General features: G+C 38.5%; 1 protein-coding gene across 1 annotated transcript; it reads right to left on the minus strand.

Moving 5' to 3' along the window:
* Positions 1 to 3806: 3806 nt before the first annotated feature.
* Positions 3807 to 23044, minus strand: LOC140767534 (riboflavin biosynthesis protein PYRR, chloroplastic). The gene is made up of 9 exons (XM_073107488.1): positions 22610 to 23044; positions 20994 to 21128; positions 18386 to 18485; positions 18141 to 18266; positions 17740 to 18053; positions 15153 to 15272; positions 13908 to 14153; positions 13583 to 13708; positions 3807 to 4315 (listed from the first exon to the last, which is right to left on the minus strand). The coding sequence occupies exons 1-9, from the start codon at positions 22979 to 22981 to the stop codon at positions 4058 to 4060; spliced, it is 1797 nt and encodes a 598-aa protein (XP_072963589.1). The 5' UTR covers positions 22982 to 23044; the 3' UTR covers positions 3807 to 4057.
* Positions 23045 to 24937: the final 1893 nt, after the last annotated feature.

The following is a 24937-nucleotide window of genomic DNA, read 5'->3' on the forward strand; positions in this document are numbered from 1 at the left end:
GTTGTCTCGATCCGAATCATATCCAAGTCCTTGTCTAACTAGAGGAGCATGCCTCATGAATGGTTGATGATCCCTCTTTCAATTTTGGTTAACTCAACGCGGTTTTCGTTCGTATTGCCCCGCCAAAGAATCTAGATCTCCAAGACGATCTCCATTTTGGTTCGCTCGTCAAAGGGGGCTCACCTGCAACTGGGCCTGGTGGAACCATCCTTGCTTGTCTCTGCCCAAAGGATGGTGGCTAATAAAGGTTCTTGTTGGTGCAAATTCTGAACCGGTGGTGGTGGGTTTATGGGGGTGGACTCGCGTCGTGGGGTCGTTGGTGCATTTTCGTTTGCCATGGCTTCTCTTGTCGCCCGTATATCCCGTATCATCTCCATCATCATCTGGTTATTGATGGCCATTTGCTCGGAAAGAGACTCAATCATGGCTTGAACGCTAGGCTCTTCGATATTTAGATTTGGTCGGGCAGTTCCACAGGTGGAAGTTCCCACAGCCGTCTCCCCTTCCTCTATTAGGGAGATCTCTTCCTCCTCATTTCTCCATGCACCCATAACTCTAGTGGTTGTCATCAGAAGCGTATGTCCAAGAAACGGTAGCTCTGATACCATTCTTGATACGATCTCCCCTTAGGGTACGGTTTGACCTATTCTGTTTTCAGATTTTGATAAAATCTGGCACGGAACTTTGGCAATGGATCCCGAAAGATTTAGTCGGATCAATGTGAAATTTTGATATGTTGTATCCCTGGAAAAGAACTTTCCAACAAATCTAATTTCAGGGAAATCAGACAGTGGAATCTCAAGATATTGTCCGAGAAGTAGATGAACGTTAGGAGTCTGTCTATGGATCCGTGGGTAGGGGCACGAGATCCCAGGTATTGATGGATGGTGGTAGATCGGCGATAATGCGGTAGCACCGGTGAGTAAGTGGAGATGGAGGGATTATGGATGATGGAAGGGGTTAGGGTAAGGTAATAGATAGATTTGGAAGAAGGGGGAGGAGTGGGCCGCCCCTAAAGGACTAGGGTGAGTGGCCAGTCGAGGGAGGCTAAAAGCGGTGGCGCCAGGGAATGAGAGAATGAGAGAGAAGAAGAAGAAGAAGAAGAAGACTAAGGCAAAACTCAATTCATTCAATAATAACTCCTTGGTTGCCATCCACACCTTTAGAGGCTAACCAAACAATTCGAAAATGATAATTATTAACCTTAGAAATAATGGATTTTCGCTGACCGCGTTCAAACGCACTCGATCGCGTTCGAATGCACATTTTGCATTCTCTGTATTTGCGAACCTGATGTAGGCGTTCGCAAGTGCGTTCGAATGCACATTTTGCATTCTCTGTATTTGCGAACCTGATGCAGCAGTTCGCAAGCGCATTCGAACGCATTCTCACCCATGTTCGAACACAACATACAGTAAACTTATTTTTCTATGAAATAAATACTAAAATAAGAATAAAAGACACCCATAAAGTGTATCCATGCTCGAGATGATATAGGTGAAGTCTGAATCATATCAACCCTATATCGACCTAGATAAGGACTCAATCAACCAATAGCACTTAACTAACCCGAGTCAAACTTAAGTTCGCAATACATCTTATGACTCGACTAAAATAATTTATTGACTAGTCTAGACTCAATTAACTAATTAACAAATTTAATCCATATTTAGTTGGTACTTGAGTTTATGGCTCAACTCACAGGGTAGCTGGCAAAAAGAAATGCGAGAAATCAAACTAGATAAATAGGCTCATCCCAATAAACATATTGTGCCATGAATGGATCAAATCCGACCGAGTCATATCATAAAACTATACTCAAGCACAAAGGATGACTCGAACTAGTCCACGTATTGGCTAAACGCCAAAGACATCATGGGACCAAGTTGGAGGCAGAATTACTAATTGACTGGCTTGGCAAACCGGCGAATGAGTTGACTTAGAAATTAGAGTGGAAGTCATGGGCTGCTTTCTAAATTTCACACCTTGAGGTCAAGGTGATGAAAGCATAGTGGAATGACACAATACGAGCTAACCCAATCACCTCAAGCTAACCAGATAAATCTGAAATCCCTTAGCTTAATTAGATTTATTTGTTTTTGCCATTTAGTCCTTGTATTAGGTTAATATAGTCGGACTAGCCGAACTAAGTTGTACAGTGGCCACTATAAATATTAGGTGCTGACCATAGTTTAATTATTGAATGAATATTAAACTCATTGGCTTTGCTGCAAGACTCTTCTGCCCCACTCTCCCTCTTGTGCGACCTCCCCATCTCTCGTCGAGCTTCATTCTCGGTTGTGGTTAACATCGCCACCTCCCTTCCCTTACATCTGATCATCCCCTCTCATCCCTAAGAGTACAATCCACTTCTCCCTCTTCGTCTAGCTTTATGCTTTATTTCACTACCGCTACCATTTCCACCTTCCAAAACCCTAACCCTAGCCAATATTCCACCTTCCACCTTCCACGTCTATATCGCCACATACTAACACCATAAGTCCTGATTTACACCTTTAATCATCCTAATCTCAGTTGCATTGAATTCCTGCCTTCCAAGGGAACAACTACCAGAGTTTTAGGCCCTTTGGACTCTCCAAGGTTTCGGTAATCTCCTTGATTGACCAGCACCACTTGTCCCTAGGTGATGGTCTAGCTTCTCCCCCACCCCCTCTCCCTTTACAAACGACCTTAAGTACCCTCTCCATTGCGGCCACCTCTATACTGCACATCACTTGGGCCAACCACCACCACCTCTTGGCCTCCATTCAACTATCCATTCTAGTAGATTTGTGCCTCCAACCTCGGTCTACCAACTGCTAAAACCTTAAGCTAATAGAACCATGGGAACTTAAGAACATCTTAACATTAACGTTTCGCGGTAAACCGAGCTTTCACCTCAAGTTCAAAATCAAGATCCATGGGCAAATTTGGGCCCGCATCAATATTGGGAATCAAATTATACCCTTAGATTACTAGTCAAACGAGAATGTAACTAGTGGCATTCAGTTGAACTGGGGTCAGCATGAAATTAAATAGAGGCTTTCTGGAAATGGGATTTTCACCGTAAAATCAATGTTTAGATTTTCGAATAATGGGGGCATAATCTTTTGATCCTCTCCAAAAAATTTAGAAAGTAATATCCTTTAAAAATGAGAGCTTTATTATTGCTTGTCTGTCAATAGGATTCTGATTAGAGAATTTATTACGGATAGGGTGCTGCTTGTGTGTCGACGGGTCAGTTGTAATAAATGGTAGTTAAGCGCAAAATTTTGGTAGGAGTTGAAGCATAGAGTAACCTCTTTGTTTTTATGCCATGCGGGGATAAAACGAGAAACCGCTACTAAGAAGGCAAAGAGGGTGATTGAGGAAGTGATGATCTTGGATGATACCTAAGGAATGGAGCTGCTGCTGAAGAGTAAGGTATACTTTTTTCCCATTATAATTGATATGATGAAACTTGTATAACTGCTAACTGTGTTAATATTCTGTCTACTGATAAAGAGAACTGGAGCTGACGTAGTAGTAGTCGTGTTTTCTGTTTGGTTTCAACCCTTGTTTTTGGCTAGTAGTGTACTAGTGTGAAGTAGTTTGGTTGTTTTAGGAGTTACTATACTGTGCAGGGTTTTGTGTTTTGTGATTACGTAGGATTTTGTGTCAACAGCCGGTTTGGAGGTTAATTGTTTTATTTTCAATGAAACACAGTTGTGGCCTTTCGTAAGAAAAATAATAATTAAATAAAAAAGATTTCTTTCAGCAGAAAGTATTACTTTGGTACACATTCACATTCATATTCATACATGCTGTTCAACGAAAGGGTTAAAAATGCCAACCAACTAATTAAAGGAATGATGGGCTACAATTGAAAAGGATCATCCTCTCTAGTTGATGATAATCACCGTAAATAGTCAGATTCTAGCCCTGTTCACTGCTGTGTTCACTAATAATGGCCATGTAGTACTGACTGTGATTAACATAACTGGTTTCCCCATGATAGCACATTTATACGATAGAAGGCTACTCATCCATAGAAATATTGTATTAAGAATTATGTGAATCAAGCTGACTCAGCTATGCTCACCTTGGAGACCTCTCCCAGAAGCTCTGACCTTAATCTCATCAGCAGTCTGCCCAAGTAATTTAAGCCTTCTCCCTCGCGTCCTCCGCCCCAAAAGAGATCGTGTGGTGAAGCTTCAACAAGAACAGATCCTGCAGTTGACTTCAGCATTGAGTTCAACTGTGGATATGTTGAAAACTTGCATTTCAAAGCTCTGTACATGGTATCAATCTTAGTGGATTCCCAATCAGGTCGAACCTGTTTTGAGGCAAAAATATGATTTTGTGTTAGATCTTACATCGAGCTATTTCCTTGATAACCAGTAACCATTCAATACCCAATTGAATTGACAATTATAGTAGTTCTGAGAAATGAAACTAAGTGAGGCCAGTTAAAATGCGGCTATAAATGTTAACAGATCACAGAACATCCTTTAGACATAATGTACCATGGGGGTTTTCATAGCGGTAATTGTATTCTCATTCTAATACACCTATAAAGAACAGAAACTCGCCCAAAATAAAAGATTTGCGCCATCTTTACACAGGAAATTGAAAATTACGCATTTTCTTTGAAAGAAAAACAATGTATATCATTCTTCTCCATGATTTTATAAAAGGGAAAAAAGAGATAATTCTTGTTATGTATATTTATTAAAACTATTGATACACCTTGTTAGAATCATTTCTTCTTATATTAGTTATTTATTTTTATTAAAATAAATTTTCTATAGATCGCGTTCAAACGCGGAAAGGGACACGTTCGAACGCCTTTGCGAACGCCTACATCAGATTCACAAAAACAGAGAATGCAAAATGTGCATTTAAACGCAATCGGACAGGTTCGAGCGCTGCATTCGAACGCATACATCATGTTCACATCGACAGAAAACGCCTTTTGTGCGTTCGAACGCAATCGGTGGGAGTCCACTAAATTAGGGTTAATAATTATTATTTTGACTTATTGGCTAATCTCTATAAGGGTGTGGATGGCAACCAAAATCAATATGCTTAATGAATATTAGTTTCTTGCCTCTCTATTCTCTCTCTAGTCTCTCTACTCTAATCTCACTAACCAATCACCTCTACCGTTAGCAAGGTCTCTCCCTCATCTTTCAAATCCTCCCTCTTCCTTGGAATCTTGACCACTTCTTCCCCTTCGTCTTTATCCCTTAAACTACATCAATCATTCACCCTTATATCCATTATCATCCATAACCCTTACATTCACTCCATCCGTCACCACCACCTTCATCCCCACTATATCGTGATTTCATCCCAGTTGCAGTTTGAATCTGTGAAGGACGTAAATACAAAAAACATAAATCAAGGAGTTACGAATCGATCCCACTTGGTTTCGTAAATTTCTGACTATGGGAGAATAGTTGGTGAATATTTTTCCTCAGTTGTACAGACTGTTTCCTACAATAAATCTAATTCTTGAAGGAATCGTTCCGTAGGCCCTATCATTGGTATCAGAGCCAGATTAACCTTGAACCTCCATTAATAGTGGAAATAAGAAAGATGGCATCAACAAGGAGATCAATGGAGAACACACCGACAAGGAAAGACTCAATCCACGATAACCCTAATCAAGAGACTGATTCCCTTAGGGCGGCCACGCTAGAACCGAGTCAACCAACGTCCACAGACATGAACATGGGCTTGGTGGATAAACTTAAGGGCATGTTCCAAACTTTGCTGCATAGGGTTTACGCAATGCAGTTTTAAAAGAATATGTCATGAACTGATAGGCTTCATCATCTCCTCGACGAAGATCGGTGCCTCAAGAAGAACCAACAGTGAGACCACGCCAAACCGATACCCTACAGGTCATAGTACATGTTAATGTCAATGATCCTCTTTTACCTATTCCTACACATTATCCCTCACCTCCCATACACAGCCCAAGACCAACGGCGGTGGAACCCAAGAGGCATGTAGCATCGGTACGCTTCATCGATGAAGAGGATTGGCATTTAGAGGATGATGTTGATCCCTTTGGAGATGGTGATAGGCGAGCTTGAGGATTCCGAGAAAGAGATCAACAAGCACAAAGATTTAGACCGGAATCAAGGATCTTTCGCAAACCCGATAATGCTATTCGGAGAAGAACCGCACGTTTGGACTTTCAAAAATTCCAAGGTAGCGAAGGTCGCAACCATATGACGGATTCGGTGTTTCAAGTGGAACAATACTTTGATTGTCAAGGGACAATGGAGGATGCAAAGGTCCAGATGGCAAGCTTTCATTTCTAAGGAATGGCATTGCATTGGTATCGATCGATTATTCATGGTGGAGGATTTACCGATTGGGCTGACTTTTGCAGAAGAATTACACGCAGATTTGGGATAGTAGCATAATAAGTTACGGTACCAAACGATCGGCTACGGAACGATTTGATAAGCTCTGATACCAATTTGATAGGCTCTGATACCAATTTGTTAAAGCTCGAATACCAAATTGATGGGATCTAGAACCAAAAGATCAGCTACGAAATAATTCCTTAAGATCTAAATTTATTGTAGGAAGCAGTCCGGGCAACCGTGAAAAAATATTCGTCAGATATTCTCCGGTAGTTAGAAAATTACAAAACCAATTGGGTTGGATCCGTATCTTCCTAATCTACAACTTTCGTATTTACGCCCTTCGTAAATTCGAACTGTAGCAGAGACGAAAATATAGAATAACGTGGGTGATGGTGATGGTGACGGGTGGAGTGGATGTTAGGGTTATGGATAGGTATGGAGATGAGGTGGATTGTGGAAGTGATTAAAGGAAATAGACGAAGGGAATGAAGTGGTTGAGATCCCAAAGAAGAGGGGTGACTCGACAGTCGAGGGAGATTAGAAGCGAGGAGAAACCTTACCAACGGTAGAGGTGGAAGGATGGTGAATAGGGACAAGGGAGGAGGAGTCTAGAGAGAAAATAGGAGGCAAGAAATCAAGAATCCAATAGCAATGTAAAGTTGGGTGTCATCCACATATTTATAGAGGCTAGCCAACAAGTCCTAAAACAATATGAAACCTTAACAAACCAACTAAACCAATATTCCTTATCTTCTCTGAATACCTTTTGGATTAAGCTTTCGTTTTATCATAGATATATTCTAAATCTGGAGAAGTCATAAATATCAAAGTTGTAGATCTAGAGGTTGTCGACCTTATCCAACTGATTTGATATTATTTGGATATGTGTCGAAGATTCTACAAATATTTTTCCGAAACTGTGCAGAGTTGGATTTAGCTAATTAGATAAAATCCTAACTAAGTGTATCACGATTCCTTCAAGATCTGGATTTATTACAGAAATCAGTCTGCGCAACCGTGGAAAAATATTCACTAAATATTCTCCTGTAGTCAGAAAATTATGAAACCAATTGGATTAGATCTATAACTCCCTAATTTATAATTTTAGTATTTACGCCCTTCGCAAATTCGAACTGCAACTGCGACGAAAACACGAATTAATGTGGGTGATAGTGGTGGTGACAGGTGGAGTGGATGTTAGGATTATAGATGAGTATAGAGATGAAGGTGAATGGTGGATGTAGTTAAGGGATATAGACGAAGGAAAAGAAGTGGTCGAGATCCCAAAAATGAGAGAGAACTCAACAGACGAGGAAGATTAGAAGTTATGAGAGACATTGCCAATGGTAGAGGTGGAAGGACGGTGAAGAGGGAGGGAGAGAGAATAGAGAGAAGATAAGAGGCAAGAAATCAATAATCCAATAGCATAATGAATTTGGCTGCCATCCAAACCTTTATAGAGGCTAGCCAAAAGCCCTAATAATAATAATTAACCCTAATCCTAGTGTAATCCTGCCGATCGTGTTCGAACGCGTCCGATCGGGTTCGAACGCACAAAAGACGTTCTCTGTATGTGCGAACGTGATGCAGGCGTTTGAACACCGCGTTCAAACGCGCCCCACCGCATTCGAACGTGCATTTCGCGTTCTTTATATTTGCAAACCTGATGTAAGTGTTCGCAAGGGCGTTCGAACGCAACCCCTCCTGTGTTTAAACGCAACTCCTTCTGTGTTCGAACGCGAGCTACAAAAATTTTATTTTAATAAAAATAAACAACTAATGCAGTAAGAAAAGATCCAAACTAAATGTATCACAGCATATGAAAATTTTATAGCCACATTAAGCAAGATAATTCAGAGGACAACCGTATTAGAATACCAAGCAGAATTGAAAGAGTTAATAGTCGTTGCGAGCCACCTTGGCCTGAACCAACATTGATGAGCATATTCATTTTAGGGCTGCGGAAGGAGATCCAGGCGGATGTTCGTGCTCTTTGTCCTACCACTCTTGAGGAGACCTTTGAGAAGACCATGAGGATGGAGCAAAAGCACAAAGCTCTCAAGATGGCAACGAAAGCCAATTGGGACAATTGAGATGGACGATTTGCGCCTAGAACGCCAACTAAAAATTCTGTGGGTTCAACGACAACGGCTGCTAGTACTAAAGCACGACCACCTTTGAGACCTTCCGATATCAGAGGCACAAAACCCCCCGTTCAAACCCTCACACCTACTCAGGTAGAGGACCGAAGAGCAAAGGGCCTTTGTTTTTTATGCGATGAACGTTTCACCCCCGGTCATCGATGTTCCAAACCGATCGGGAGTGTAATGCTCATCGACGATCTCGAGGAGGACGATGAGGTTGTTGGTGATGAAGAGTGTTCAGAGGAGATCTATGAGGAGGCCATGGAGGAGGGCACGAAGGAAGATATCCAAGCTGAAATATCGATGCATGTATATTCGGGTACTTCCGTGCCGAGGACATTGCGGGTGAACAGACTCGTTAGAAAGCATTGTATGCACATTCTCATCAGTTTCAAAAGTACACACAACTTTCTAGACGAGAGGTTAGTTAAGAAGTTGGGCTTGGATGCTGAACCGACCGCAGGGTTTGACGTTGCTATTGGAGACGGCACGAAGCTTCGGGCGGAGAGATTGTGTCGCCGAGTCGGTATACGAGTGCAAGGACACGACATCATTGTGGACTTGTATCTATTGGCGCTGCGAGGAGCGGACATTGTCCTTAGCGCTCAGTGTTTACAAAGTTTGAGACCCATCACTTTTTAATTTCCGGAGCATATGGATGAAATTTAAACAAGGAAACAAAGATGTGCAGCTTGATGGCATTCGATCTTCACCGATTTTAGCGATGCAGTCGATGGTGGGGCTGTCTTATACGAGTGATTTGGCCTATCGTCTTCAGTTAGGACCAACAAGAGATGAGCCCATAATGAGTCCAGGTACCACAATTGATTTGTCTAATTTATTAGATAAGTTTGCTGAACTATTTGAGAAGCCAAAGGAGTTGCCACTAAGGCGAACGACGAACCATCGCATAGAAATTGTGCTCGAGGCTGCACTGGCGAACATGAGGCTGTATCGATATCCACATATGCAAAAGGAAATTATTACCAAGATGGTAGCCGAGATGTCGGAGCAAGGCCACATACAACCAAGTCATAGATCTTACTCATCGCTCATGCTATTAGTGCGAAAGGACGGGATATAGCGTTTTTGTGTCGATTACTGGGCACTAAACGCTATCACCGTCAAGAACTGGTATCCTATTCCGATCATAGAGGAGTTGTTGGACGAGCTTGTAGAGGGGACCATATTCAGCAAGCTTGACTTGAGAGTCGGGTATCATCAAATTAGAGTTCACCCGACGGATGTGCACAAAACTGCATTTAGGACACCAGACGGGCACTACGAGTTCTAAGTGATGCCCTTTGGTCTCACCAATACTCAAACTACTTTTCAAGACCTCATGAATGATATTTTTTGGCCTCTACTACGAAAGTACGTCTTGGTATTTTTTTACGACATTTTGGTGTACAACAGGACTCAAATAGAGCATTGGCAGTATTTTAAGGATGTGGTGAATTTGTTGAAGCAAAACCAAGTAAAGATTAAGAAGTCCAAGTGCCTATAGGAATACCACAATTGGAGTATTTAAGCCACATCATCACAGCGGAAGAAATGGCGACGGATCCTCAAAAGGTGGCATGCATAACCGCTTGGTCGATCACTACTTCCACCACAAGATTGCGAGGATTCTTAGGGCTGACCAAGTATTATCGCCCCCTTCATCGTCGGGTATGGCAAGATCACTACTCATCTCACTTCTTTGCTGAGGAAAGACATTTTTAGATGGACGGATAAAGCCACTATAGCCTTTGAAAAACTAAAAACAACAATGACAACGACGCCCGTTCTAGCTCTGCTAGACTTCACCAAAGAGTTCGTCGTGGAATGTGATGCGTCAGAAGTTAGCATAGAAGCTATACTAATGCAAGGAGGACGTTGCATAGCCTTTCTTAGCAAGGCCTTATCACAAAAATCCCAATAAAATACCGACCTACGAGAGAGAGATGTTGGCAATTTTGCATGCGGTGACAAAGTGGAAGTCTTATTTGATCGGTAGTTATCCGAACCGATCAAAAAAGCCTTTCATACTTTATGGGACAACGTATTCACACTCCGACACAGCAAAAATAAGTCACAAAATTGCTGAAGTATGATTATGAAATTTAATACAATAAAGGAACGAAAAATAGAGCGGCAGATGCACTATCGCGGTAACCCGATACGGTCGAGATCGCAGCCTATTCTTCTCATTTTTTCTTTTTTTGATGAGCTGAGGTATGCATGTACCTCTGACCCAGATGTTTTAAGATTGTTATAGGCGCTGGATGATCCGGAACGCCATCCAGAGTTAGAGAATCGAAGCAATTTGCTGCTGGACTGCGGCTAAATTCGGGTGCCTGCAAATAATGGATTGCAGCAGAAATTATTGGAGCACTTCTATCAAACTCCAGAGGCTAGTCATGAGGGTGTCTTGACTTATAAAAGAATATCACAGAGTTACACGTGACCAGGATTGAGGTGAGATGTGAGGAGTTTTGTTCGTGCTTTACACTACCGATATCGGACTGTGTTTGGGAAGGCATTTCTATGAATTTTATAAAAAATCTTTTACTGATACGTGATTATTCCATTATTTTTGTAGTGGTTGACAGATTGTGCAAGTATGTGCACTTTTCTGCATTGTCACATTTATTTTCAGCCAAGTCAACGACTGAAATTTTTGTTAGAGATATTGTTCGGTTGCATGGCATGCCACACATGATTATCTCGAATCATGATCATGTATTTATGTGCAACTTTTGGATAGAACTTTTCAGATTATAGGGGACTCTATTGAACTACAGTTCGGCCTACCATCCACAGATGGACGGCCAAACCGAGGTGGTCAATCGAGTCATTGAGCAGTACTTGCAGTGCTTTGTTGGAGAGATGCCGAGACGATGGTTAGAGTTCTTACCGTGGGCGGAGTGGTCTTACAACACCGCCCACCATAGCAGTATTAGCATGACTCCATTCGATGTGTTGTATGGGCGCACGGCTCCAACATTATGCACTTATGACCCATTGGCATCTATAGATCAGACAGAAGTAGACTTAGCTTTGATGGATAGAGACGCAACATTGAGGATGTTGCGTGCCCATCTTAAACTTGCTCAAAACTGCATAGAGCAAGTTTATGATCGCAGCCATCGAGAGCAAGAGTTCGACATCGACAGTTCGGTGTTCATAAGGATGCAACCGTATTGACAAGTGACCTTGCGTCCAATGCGAAATTAGAAGTCAGTACATCGCTACTTCGGTCCGTTTGGGGTGTTAGAGCATGTCGGTCCGGTTGCGTATCGTTTGGAGCTGCCCTGAGGGGTCGAGAGTGCATCCTGTCTTCTATGTTTCATTGCTGAGAGAGCGGATTAGAGATCATGAGGTCGTTGGATTAGTTTTACCAGAGCCATTGAAGAAGACAGAGATTGTAGAGCCAGTTCATGTACTTGCTAGGCGCCGACGTCATGGTACCAAATTAGAGGTGTTGTATGGGCGCACGGCTCCAACATTCGAGGTGTTGTATGGGCGCATGACTCCAACATTATGCGCTTATGACCCAGTGGCATCTATAGATCGGACAAAAGTGGACTTAGCTTTGATGGATAGAGACGCAACATTGAGGATGTTGCATACCCATTTTAAACTTGCTCAAACTGCATAAAACAAGTTTATGATCGCAGCCATCGAGAGAAGGAGTTCAACATCGACAGTTCGATGTTCATGAGGGTGCAGCTGTATTGACAAATGACCTTGCGTCCGATGTGAAATCAGAAGCCAACACATCGCTACTTCGGTCCGTTTGGGGTGTTAGAGCATATGGGTCCGATTGCGTATCGTTTGGAGCTGCCTTGAGGGGTCGAGAGTGCATCCTGTCGTTTATGTTTCATTGCTGAGGGAGCAAATTAGAGATCATGAGATCGTTGGATTAGTTTTACCGGAGCCATTGAAGAAGACAGAGATTGTAGAGCCAGTTCATGTACTTGCTAAGCGCCGACATCATGGTACCAAATTAGAGATGGAGATTCTAGTCGAGTAGCTTGGCAAGCTATTCGATGAGGCGATATGGGAGTTGGAGACGGACATCTTAGAGCGTTTCCCCCCAACTTTACACTTTGAAGATAAGGTGGGAAAAGCATGATGAGCTGATACACCTTGTTAGTCTTTTCTTATTACATTAGTTATTTATTTTCATTAAAATAATTTTTCTGTAAATCGCATTCAAATGTGGAAGGGGGCGTGTTCAAATGCCTTTGCGAACGCCTGCAACAAGTTCGCAAAAACAAGGAACGTGAAATGTGCGTTCAAACGCTATCCGACGCGTTCGAACTCCCATATTAAGTTTGCATCGACAGAGAACGCCATCTGTGCATTCAAAAGCAGTTGGGCGCGTTCGAACATGATCTGCAAGAGTCCACTAAAATTAGAGTTAATAATTGTTATTTTGACTTGTTGGCTAACCTATATAACGGTGTGGATGGCAGCCAAAATCAATATACTTAATGAATATTAGTTTCTTACCTTTCTATTTTCTCTCTAGTCTCTCTACCCTAATCTCCCTCCTCCCTCTTCACCAACCAGCCACCTCTACCCTTGGCAAGATCTCTTCTAACTTTTAATCTTCCTTGTCTATCGAATCCTCCCTCTTCCTTAGGATCTCGACCACTTCTTCTCTTTTGTCTTTATCCCTTAAACTATATCAACTATCTACCCTCATATCTATTATCATCCGTAACCCTAACATCCACTCTACCCGTCACCACTACTTTTATCCCCACTATATCGTGATTTCGTCTCAGTTGTAGTTCAAATCTGCGAAGGGCATAAATACGAAAAATGTAGATTAGGGAATTACGGATCAATCTCACTTGGTTTCGTAATTTTCTGACTACGGGAGAATATTTGGTGAATATTTTCCGTCGGTTGCGCAGACTACTTTCTGTAATAAATCCAGATCTTTAAGGAATTGTTCCGTAGGCCCTATCAGCTATATATATAAAGAACCACATTTTCAAATGAACATAAACATTAGTACAGCTGCACCTGATGTCTAAACAAATAAGGTAAACCTTTCCTATAAGCCGCAAGGCCTACCAGTTCAGGATGCTCTCTTTGCAATTTCCTTCCCATGCGTGCTGCTTCCTCTGGGCTCTTTGTTAACTTTATATGCTCAACAAAATCCAATGCAAGAGGATTGTCAACTCCTATAAACTTGTGTGCCTAAGAATATGAATAAATTTTCAGTTCATCAGATGCCACGGCAAATAGTCAGAAATTAAAATATAAGAATTTCAGTAATGTTTTACTTTTCCAGCATGCTTAGATGCTCCAAAAACATAAAACCACTTATTATAAAGAAAAGCAAACAAAGATAATATCAGATAATAGTGTTCGAAAGAAAAGAAGACAAAGACAATACCTGATAATAGTGTTCGACAGTTGGCCATGTGAAGTAGTCTCCATTTTCATTCGGCATGTGCAAAGGATGAGGAGAAAAGTTTGAGAAGGCTCCAAATGGATCCCAAGTCTTATAAAAAGATATAATATTTGTATCATAAGGAGACACCTTCGGATCAAGAGATGAAGTTTCATCAGCTGAGGGAATTATAGGTGAGAGATCTGGGATGGGCTGAAGAAATCCACTGATTAGCATGTCCGGTCCAATCTGCAGTACACGAAGGTAACTTTATTTGGACTTTCTTAGGAAGCCACATGTCTATCATCTAAAAGAAAACCACTAATATAATGTGGTTACCACATTTTATGGCCATACAGCTCTTGTTGAAAGCAAAGCAATGAATAACTAGCCTCGCAGTTAATTTCATTCCTATTGCAATTTCATGCTTCACCAGATTAGTATACGAATTAAGATATTAACTGATCCAATTATGCAGCCATATTTCTAGAACTAGCAAGGCATTTTCAAATGAAGCTCAGAGAAACATACAGACAAGCAGACATCAGAAAAACAATAATAGATGCAACAGACAGATTGCTTACAGTAAATATGTTTCTATGTAAATCTAATCATATATAGGTAGACTTTTCAAGCAAATGTCCACACATAAATATACCTACACACGATTTCACAAACACACATATACATACCCAAAGGCAATTCCAATATCTAATAAACCAACAATTAATTTCTCCCTTCACTAAGCTTTTGCATAACTTCATTGGTTAGCCATAACACAATGAGATACAAGGATGATGAAGTAAATAAAATCATCTTTGAAGGACAATGAGAAGGATTTATAGGACAGTAGCACATTGAATAAACAAAATATCAAGGAAGCAGATATACCAACCAAGAGTACACATCATGTTCCTTTACAACATTGTAGGCACATAACAATAGAAAGAATTTATCCTGAATATCTAGTACAAGGGCCAAGTAACATAGTGATTCGACATAGACATATACTATTTTCCAATTCAACACAGCCAAATAAAAAAGGAGCTCAGACTCCAATATCACAGAGCTTAAGATTTAGAGGACACGCATCAAGAAAACATGTACGAACACATGGACACCTCGTGTAAGCATGCGCATATTATAAATATACATCTAGAACCAATAATAACTAATTACATAGTGCATGGAGCTATGGACCAGCAAAAATGGAAACAAGAATATGACTACAACTCATGTAGGGATCACCTGTTCAAAGGAGACATCAATTAAATTAAGTGCTTGAGACATCTGAATCATTCCTAATTCTCCAACTGGTGAAGGAGCATTTACGCCCCCAATAATTTTTGGGGCAATAAACGCAAAAACCTGCAAACCAACCAAATATTAAAGGGAGAACAAGATCAATCATTTAATAGTGGTAGGAGTAAATAATATTCACACGAAAATACACTGAAAGAATCATATATGAAGGAAAAATTTTAAAAATACGGGTTCTATAAAATATCAAAGAATGTTAATCATAATTCATGCGCCATGAAATCCGCACTCCAAAAGCTAACATTTCACAGGTGATACTTTGAAAATGAAATAACTGAAAAATGTAATGCAGAAGATAAAGTTCAAGAGGAGGATTTTGTAAAATTTTGAGTCAAATGTGAGAGCGTCTCACATCTTCTTGGACTATTCACCTGAAACTACTGAAAAGTAGATTGTCTGTACTTATACAAAGGCATTGGAGAGGTTTGAGTGGTAATAATCCTCTTCTGCTTACCCAAGCTGCAGTTAACTTAAAAAGTTGTATGAACCTTCCTTGGATATGATAAGCTGGCTAGCTCACAGAAGAAAATGACAAGAATGTTCAACTCCATTTACAAGATAAGGTGCTTATAATCATGACTGGGCATAAATAATTGTTAGGGGAAAATATATTTTACCCCTTTGTAATTAAGCCAAGTTCCAAAATGCCTCTCTGAATTTTCATTTGTCACTTAACCCCCTTGTAGTTCTAGCCTATGTGTAATTGTTAGTTTTTCCATACAAAACTAATGGTAAAGATAATTTTCTATTAAAACTGTTAAACTATTGGTCATTTTTCCCTTTATATTATCTCTTTTTGGAATATTTGTAATGTCCAAATTATAAAAGTGTGAAAGATATAGGTGAAACTATTGATCGTTTTCCCTTTATATTATCATATAGGTGAAACTATTGATCGTTTTCCCTTTATATTATCTCTTTTGGAATATCTGCAATGTACAAATTATAAAAGCGTGAAAGATTAAGGTGAAAGAAGCATAAGATAAGGATTTTTATTTAAAAAATTAATTTTCTAATTAGATGTTGTAAAAGGAAAAGTGCATTGTGGTCATTTATAGTAAAGGCAATTGCATATATTAGAACTATAAGGGAATTTAAGTAATACAAAAAAAAAGTTTAGGGAGGTACTCTAAACTTTGACCTAACCACACAGATGTAAATTGTATTTTCTCCTAATTGTTATCATCTAATCTAACATTGATGCAGGGCAGAGGTTTGATGATGTGCCTTCTCTCTATCGGTCTCTAGCCCTGTCTCTTCTCAAAGGTGATGACAGGATACCATCGGGTTTATGACTCTTGCAGATACTCTCTGCCACATTTGTGTCAGGCAGCAGTAGTCACATTGCCTAGCAAGTGTCCTTCCAACAAGATTTTGGCAAGCATGAGTCCCCATTCTTAAAACCTTGGTCTGAAGTGTTCCATGGAAACCGCGATAGCATATTAAACTTGGCTTGACAAGAAGTTGGAGACAAATCTAACCATATAAATGATGCCAACCACATTTAAAGTAACTAACACCTGAAAGAAAAATCCTGAAGCTTCTCGTTTTTTCTGAAAAAAGCAACGACTTCCAGAACCTTAGGATCTGTTCCATGAAACCTAAGCAGTACATGTGATAGAAATATCTTCTCACCCTCTCTACCACCAAATTCCAACATTTCTTATATATCTAATTTAGCAAACCAATCACAACCTTAGCCAATGCAAGTAATATAACCACGGGATGCCACATAGATGATGGTCATAAATAGTCCAAGTTATTTATGCCCCTAATGTCTTTCCTTCACTATCTGAAGCTTCCAGATACCTTATGGATCAGCAACAAAGGGAACCTTTAAAAAACTTTAGGATGCTCAACTAGATAGCAAGATCTTCAAATGATTAAACTTCTACACTTGAAAGATAACCATCTAGATTACCAACAATCTGAGTTCTTATCCAAGTTTGGATGTTCAAGAATTAAGAACGTAATCATATTATATTTAAAAGTTGCAAAAAAGCACACTGGTATACAGGCAGTCAAGCCATTGCATAGAACAAGCGCAGTGAGTGAACTATTGAAAAATTCAAGTACAATAAAAAATACATATCCAAACTAGAATTACCAAAATAAAAAAGATTAAAAAAAAAAGCTAGTCAGATATCAATGTATGAATTTAAAATCCATGTAATTCAGTAGCTAGTCAGACACATTTCATGCTTAACTCGCTTTTATCTACCTAAAACATGTCCCATAGGATGGCATTCTCATATATGCATGTGCCTTGACTTTGCCAATGCAGATGCAGTTTATGCATTGCAACTTAAGGGACCATTTTCACATGCAAATAATTTCCTTCATTAAATCACCTTCTGTTCATAAATTGGCTTGTGCTAGAGTTGATTTATGCTGGGTAACTGATGCAACACAAGAATCAATTCAGAAAACTCAAAATAACGTCTTTAAAGCTTCTTTAATTGTAGGACAATATTGGAAATGACTTGCTAGTGTTTAGTGCAAATCCCATATATACCTTATGAATAATACCGGCAGATATAGCTGGTGCTGCTAGAGTCCCACCACACTCCCACAATATAGAAAGGTAACCACGGTCATAGCAATATGCCATAACATCCCTAGGATTCAGTATGTCAAACTCAACTACTTCAACACCTTTCATAGCAAGCTTCCTCTGCACATCTTTCCTAGCACCCCTTTGTGTTGCAACTATAGTATATGCATCAAAGACATTCCAAAGTTTTGCTTCATCAGGGAGGTCAAGAGTTTGTGACATCACAATTCGTACAGGAACATGGGAACCTCCATGTCTCGCAGTTAACCGAGGATCTGTCATTACACCAGAAAGCATATCATTTTATAATAGCAATACAAGGTTCACTTTACAGTCACAATGTTGTATTCGAAGATATATACCATCACGGCGTACAGTACTTCCACCCACAATAATGGCATCACTTCTGCCACGCAACTCAAATACTCTATTTCTAGATAGTTTGCTGCTTACCCAGGAAGCATGTCCACTGCTAGCTGCAATTTTTCCTGCCAATGACCCATCAACTTTCTTTCAAGATGTATGTACAGTTCTGTCAACGAAAACGACACTAAAGAAAGCTCTCAAAATATCTAACTTTCTGACAAGAGAAAAGAATTTGCCTCACCATCTAAGGTCATAGCATACTTGAGAACTGAGAACGGAACATGGTAGGCAGATCTAAAGAGTAGTGGAGCATTTACAATTAGACAGGATCTTAGAGCTTCCTACAGTAGAGAATTTCATGATGTTAACAACAACAGCCATAAGCTGCAACAAATTCCACAAAAATATGCATAACTATCATGCAAGCAACAACTATTTAAAATCAACAGCAGCAGTGGTAATAATGATACAAGCTCATCTAGGAATAAGAAATAAATACAGAAGGTTATTTTTAGTTACTGAACTAGGTAAACAATTATCATTATCACGAATTATTTTGTCATTAAGTTTTTCTGGATTGTTACATCTTTCATCCCAGAAGTCAACTTGAATTTTGTATGGAAAATAAGACCTTAACCCAATATCTGCTTGGTAGCTTGTGTATTCTCAAAAAATGACACAAGCGTACAGACCAAAATATAGGAGAGCAGAATCACTGAGCCAAAACAATGAATACATGAGGACAATGTGAAAAAGAAAAGACTCAATCGAATGGAAAAAGATTGACATAACTATTCAACATTGCTTTACTTATTCACCTTAAATGGACCGAGCTATGTAAAATATTTCATGACCACAACATACAACAAAATTTGACACATTCAACCCAGATATCTTGACAGAGGTTAATCAGAAAGTAGAATGGAGCATTTGAACTCAAATCTTATCAAATACATATAAATGTAGATGCAATCATTTATACACATATGAACATACACCACATATATAAAGGTACATATATGTCTACATACGTGTAGTAATGCATGTTTAATTACAACTTCAACAATATAGACGGCCAAGGTCTAGAACAAAGTTTTCACCTCCAAAACTATATAAATCATTCAAAATGCAAGCATATACATAATTGGTCAATCCAAAATTAGCAAAAATTACTTGGTTAGAATATAAAAAGAAGAAGAAAACACCATTTTCTAATAGCTTAGTTTTAGAGTAATTGACGAGTTAACATAATATGATAGAAGAAGGTCTTGAGTTTAATCTCACCGTGCTATAAGAAAAAATCTCCACTCATTTAAGTCGAGTTAACTTCTTGGGCCTATCAGAAATGTCTGAAGAGTGTTAGAATATAAAAGGAATAAATCACTATTTTTTAGCAACTTAAGCTTTTAAAGTTACTGGCAAGTTTTCAGCAATCCTATTGAATAATATCTAATGTTGAAACACCACCTTGATATACTAGTCATGAAACTCAAAATTTTCATTTTCTAGGTTATTATGATTTTCCACATTTTTATAATCTTTTGTTACTTCCAAACCTTTTTAGCTGAAAACAAATTCCTATACCTAAAACTATAAAGGCATTGAAATGGAAACTCCACTACCTAACACTTAACTTCTCAACCAATTGTATATCATTGATTATGATTAGAGTACAGATAAATGACAAGAGTGAACCATCGGCATTTATATCATGTATTTGACCTTAAGAAAATGTGACTTCAAAGATTTCTGCAAACTTCTTCCATTTTCATGTTGACATCTTCCCTACATGTCATTTATCCTTTGTGATCTTTCAACAAGTCAAATCAAAATAGCCTAAACATATTCGTGTTTCATGAGAATATACCAATCTCAATTCGGTAATGTAAGCACTTTGTCCTATGTGCCTCGTGAGATGCAACTCCCAACTTTGTACGAATCTAATTGAGCTAAAAAAGGAAGGTCCTAGTGCATGAGGCTCCCAATTACAAAGAGTCCATGGCAGAAAGATTTACTTAGCTTAGCCCTTATTTATGAAGAGGTTGTTTTCATGAGTTGAACAAATTACGTCTTGGATGCAAGAGGCAAACCTTATTATTGCACGAAGTCATCCCTCTTTCAATATAGCTAACCTTAATATTCTCATTCTCACCTTCATGACTAACCACAGAACCAGAAGAGCTCCTTAGCGTATCACACCAACTAGCATCTTAAAACTTAAAATGTGAAGAAAAACATCATTGATCCCAATCTTCTATTCATTTGCAACTACAAATGTGTGCAGTTCTCCATCTCCAGAAACACATTCCTGTTCTTAGGTTAGTATTGTAATATATCTTCTTCAATCAATTTTATTCCCCTAAAAAGCATGTAGGCTACCACACTTACTCTAAATTAGTTGGACAAATAATAAGTGGAGCTTCACTAATATTACCATTAAAAGTAAAATTATGCATGTAATGTTCTATCCTTTTGAACCTTCTGAACCTTATTTTAATAGGATTTTCCCTGATGTTCAATCAGTGTTCATCAATTCTAGTTTCATCCATAAATACTTCATTTCGTTGTACCAGCAGTGCAAGAAGTACTAGTTAGTCATCGGGTACAACATGTGCCAACCCACAGGATTGGCACAGAGCTGCCCGCTCCTCACGAATTACTAGATTTTTGCAGTCCAAGGTAAACATCCTATTACAGATATCTTTATTTCCACAATGTTGACATTATGTATAACTATTTCTCCAAAGAAAAGAAACAAAGAATGATGAATTAGAATGATTAGATGAGAACTATGGTAGAAAATACTCAAGAATTTTGACAAAAGCAATTTATGCAGATGAAAGAGTCACCTCCAACAATTTACTCTGCAAATCTTCTCCGACAACATCAACCTGGATGCCTTCACTTCGTAATGCTTGTATAGACTTTCCTCGTAGGTGCTGCAACGGATGCCTAAGTCCCACCACAACTCTTGAAATTCCTGCCTAATTAATAAACATTAGTTTAAAATGCCTGAAAATCATAATAATAATGCCATCAGGGGAACCATTCCTTAAGTTCACAAAAGAACTCCAATTTCCTACTGATGACACTAAAATTGCATTGTTAAGCCCAATAACATTGGATATACATGAAATTCTCCATACAAAGTAATAATTACACAATTCCAGAAACAGTGCTTACAAGAAGTCTCCCATATTGTTGCTTTAAAGAGAAAAAACAATGAAGACTGAGCAAAATTGGATCTAGTGTAATATTAAGATTCCATAGAGCTACAACCAAAACTTTGACTACCATGAGTGCAGAGAAATTATTGAAATGATAGAGAAAGATTGCAGAAATGCTAATAGAGCTCAAAAGTAAGAGTATCATGCTAAATCAATAAAATTAGAAACTTGGACTTTTGTCTTCTGTAAAATGAACATGAGGCACAAAAGATATAAGCATAGCTACATGACAGCATCTGAACTCCACATGTGCAAGTAAGAACAAAATCAAGTGCTACATCAATAAAAGTTTAACAGAAGCAAGGTGGTAAACAACAGGTCAGTAAATAAAGCAAAGGGAAACAAACTAGAATGCAGCCAAAATATGACAATTTTTATACAAAACAAAGAAGATAGAATTAAACAAACTGTGTGCACACTTCTTTAGCAAACATTAAATCAAAACAAAAGATGAACAAGAAGTTTCAATGATGACATTTTCGAACGAAGTCAATCAACAAAGGCAACCTATTTGAGAAATCCATAAAAAGACAAAACCGAGCAAGATCTTTCCGAGTCCCTATATAAATCAGAGATGTACACTCCCCATATGCAAATAAGATTACAATCCAAAGTGCTAAATAAATAAAAGGAACGACGGGCAAGATTCTACATTATATGGCAGAAGGCAAACACAAGAAAGAAAACCGGAATGCTGCCAAAGATGACACTTTTGATGAAAATGAAATAATACCAATCAAAATACCGACAATTATTCTTAGTACCCGAAAGACATCAAACTAACAAAAACATAGAAGAAATAGTTCAAAAGATCACATTTTAAAACGACAAAAATATAGAATAAGCATCAAACACACTTCAGAAACTCCATTAAAAATAAACAAGGCAGAAAAAAGGAGAGCTCCAAATCGTCAAGACTGCATAAATGCAAATTAGATTAGATTGAAGTGTACATTACACAGATCACGGAAGCAGAGGTTGTTGACAACAAAAAAGAAGAAAGAGAAACGAACTGGAATGCAGCGAAAGAAACTTTATTCGACACTAAGCAAAGAAAACATAACTAAAATTCAGTTCTAAAGTAGAAGAATAAAACAGAAAATTCACACTTTTAAATATATAGTTCTCAAATATCATAATATCGAACAAACTACGCAAAAGCCCAATTTAGCAATTCAAAAAGGAAAAAAGAAACAACATAGAATCAAGAGCTTTCCAAGTCGCAAAATTGATCAAACCTGGACAAGGGAGGAAACAGCAGTGTAGTCGCCGCAGCAGTCACCAGGTTCCAAGTTGAGGTAGGCGGTGGCGCCGCGGGCGAGCTCGCCGGCCTTCTCCACAGCCTGGAGCTCCGCGCACTTGGTCCCCTGCGCGTAGAGGAATCCTTCTCCCACCACTTCCCCATCCTTGCGGGCAATCACGCAGCCAAAGTTCGGGTGCGGCGAGGTCAACCCCGCCGAGAGATCCGCCACCTCTGCCGCTCGCCGGACCAGAACCGCATCCTTCGGAGGGGTAGCAACGGCGGTGGCGCGGATGGTGCGACAACGGAGTTTGGTGGTGGTGGAAGAGATGAAAGTGGGAAACGTTGGTGCGGACAAAAGCAGAACCATTGTACGACTTTGTGGGAGAGGTGGAGGAGGAGAGGAGGAGAAGAGGAGAAAAGAGAACAAGGATTAAATGCATCGAAATTAATGGACTTCACATGAGTTTTTGACCAAAATAGTCCCGTTAGAAATTCAATTTATTAAAATGGATTATTGTTCAAATTTATTACCAAAAGAGATAGTAACTATACCCCACTGAAAATGTTTATAATTTGAGCACTTTACTATTTCAGGTAAAATGCTGAACATTTTAGCATTTTCATTCTTGATGAAAATGTTGAATAATTAAGCATTTTTCTATATTAATAGATTTGACGCGTTAGTTAAGTGTTGGGATTAAACACTAAAGAAACGCTATCAAGTTTGACAATTTTGGTAAAATCCTAGCAAATTTACCGTTTTTAATAGGGTTTTCAAAACTCAAGAAGTTCTATTTTTCAAAACTTAGAACTCGTCAGCGTTTCACAGTAATGCAAAGCTAAAGAGTTTAGTATTTCTAGCAGGGTTTCTAGAAGGCAATTGCTAGCGTTTCACACTAATGTTTTATACTTTTAGTAAAGTGAGATGTTGAACTCTTCATCGTCTCATGTGACTTTAACTCTTACGATAAGGGGTCTCTAGTCAATAGTTCTCAACTCCTCATCTCTTCACCATCAAGCCGCCACACTCCATTTTCTCTTCTTCACTCTCTTCTACGATCCATCGACACCTGCGACCCCACCTTGCTCTCTCCAGGTGGCTCCTGAGCTCTCTTCCTCATCTTAGGCAAGCATTTTTATTTATTTATTTAACTTAGTAGTAATAATTCAATCTGTACGTAGGTTGGACTTGGTAATTCTGATTTTTAGGAGTAGATGAGTAGTTCTAATTTTTAATTTTTAGTAGTAGTTATAATTCCAAGTCTTCCATATTAGTATGAGCACACCAAGTTCTAATTCCAAGTTTTAATTGTTATCCTAGCATGTTATTGGAGATTACATTATAATTTTCTGGTATCTATTTATATTTTATTATTATTTTTCTAACAAACTTTACATTATATTATCAACTCTCTTTTCTATTGACATTTACACTATATTGGGACATTACATTATAATTTTATGTAGTTGAGAATTTTTCTAAGAAATTTTATAATGTAGTAGAAAAAATTACAATGTCAACTATAGCTCGTCAAAAAAATGCCAATTTTTTTGGGTAATTAAACTCTTCAAAATGTTTCATATCTAAATTCTTGCACTCCAAGTTAGCAAATAGAAATAATGCTAATAAACTCTTATATGTATTTCTTTTTCAAAAATTGTCTCAAATGTTTATAACAATTATATGTATTTATGATTATAATATTATACAGTTGCAAAATGGAACAGTAAACTATGAAAATGGGTCAAGAAAATTTGTTAAAGTGGTAAAATAAATTTCAAACGGTACTATTTTGGTCAAAAACTCACTTCATGTTCTCTTCATGTTCTCTTATTCTGCAACTCAAAACTACCAAAATATCATAATGGTTGAATTGCACAAGAAACTACTTGATTTTCTTTTTTGTTACCTCTTAACCCATTTTAGTTTTTTTTGCAAGTCAAGACTTATTTTTTTAATTTTTTTAAGTTTCTCGCTTCATCAAATACTGATAGTGTCACAATCAATATATACCTTGTCACATTCATGTCACAAGCCCACGAGACACGTGCAGTGCATATGACAACCTAATTGTCTATCAATAATAAAATAAATTATATATCAATATCACAATTTATTCACCAAAATCTGAACTATGAATTACACGTATCAAGTCATCAACATAATACTAACAACAATAATATAGTTTCACAAATGCCATACTATAACAACAATAATTATCTATCAATAATAGTCTCACTATTACATATGTATAATAATTATATATATATAATACATCAAGTATAAAGTCGCATATTTTATAGTAATGATAAGAATAAAAAC

The sequence above is a fragment of the Typha angustifolia genome, chromosome 1, assembly GCF_048772165.1.
Source record: "Typha angustifolia cultivar Huaian chromosome 1, ASM4877216v1, whole genome shotgun sequence".
In the NCBI taxonomy this organism is placed as follows: domain Eukaryota; kingdom Viridiplantae; phylum Streptophyta; class Magnoliopsida; order Poales; family Typhaceae; genus Typha; species Typha angustifolia.

Excerpts from the sequence above, each read along its gene's own strand:
- LOC140767534 (XM_073107488.1), bottom strand. The coding sequence starts at position 22,981 with ATGGTTCTGCTTTTGTCCGCACCAACGTTTCCCACTTTCATCTCTTCC. Across the intron at positions 18,486-20,993 it reads TGCAGAGTAAATTGTTGGAG|GAAGCTCTAAGATCCTGTCT; the intron begins GTGACTCTTTCA and ends TCTCTACTGTAG. Across the intron at positions 14,154-15,152 it reads TTGATGTCTCCTTTGAACAG|ATTGGACCGGACATGCTAAT; the intron begins GTGATCCCTACA and ends CGTGTACTGCAG.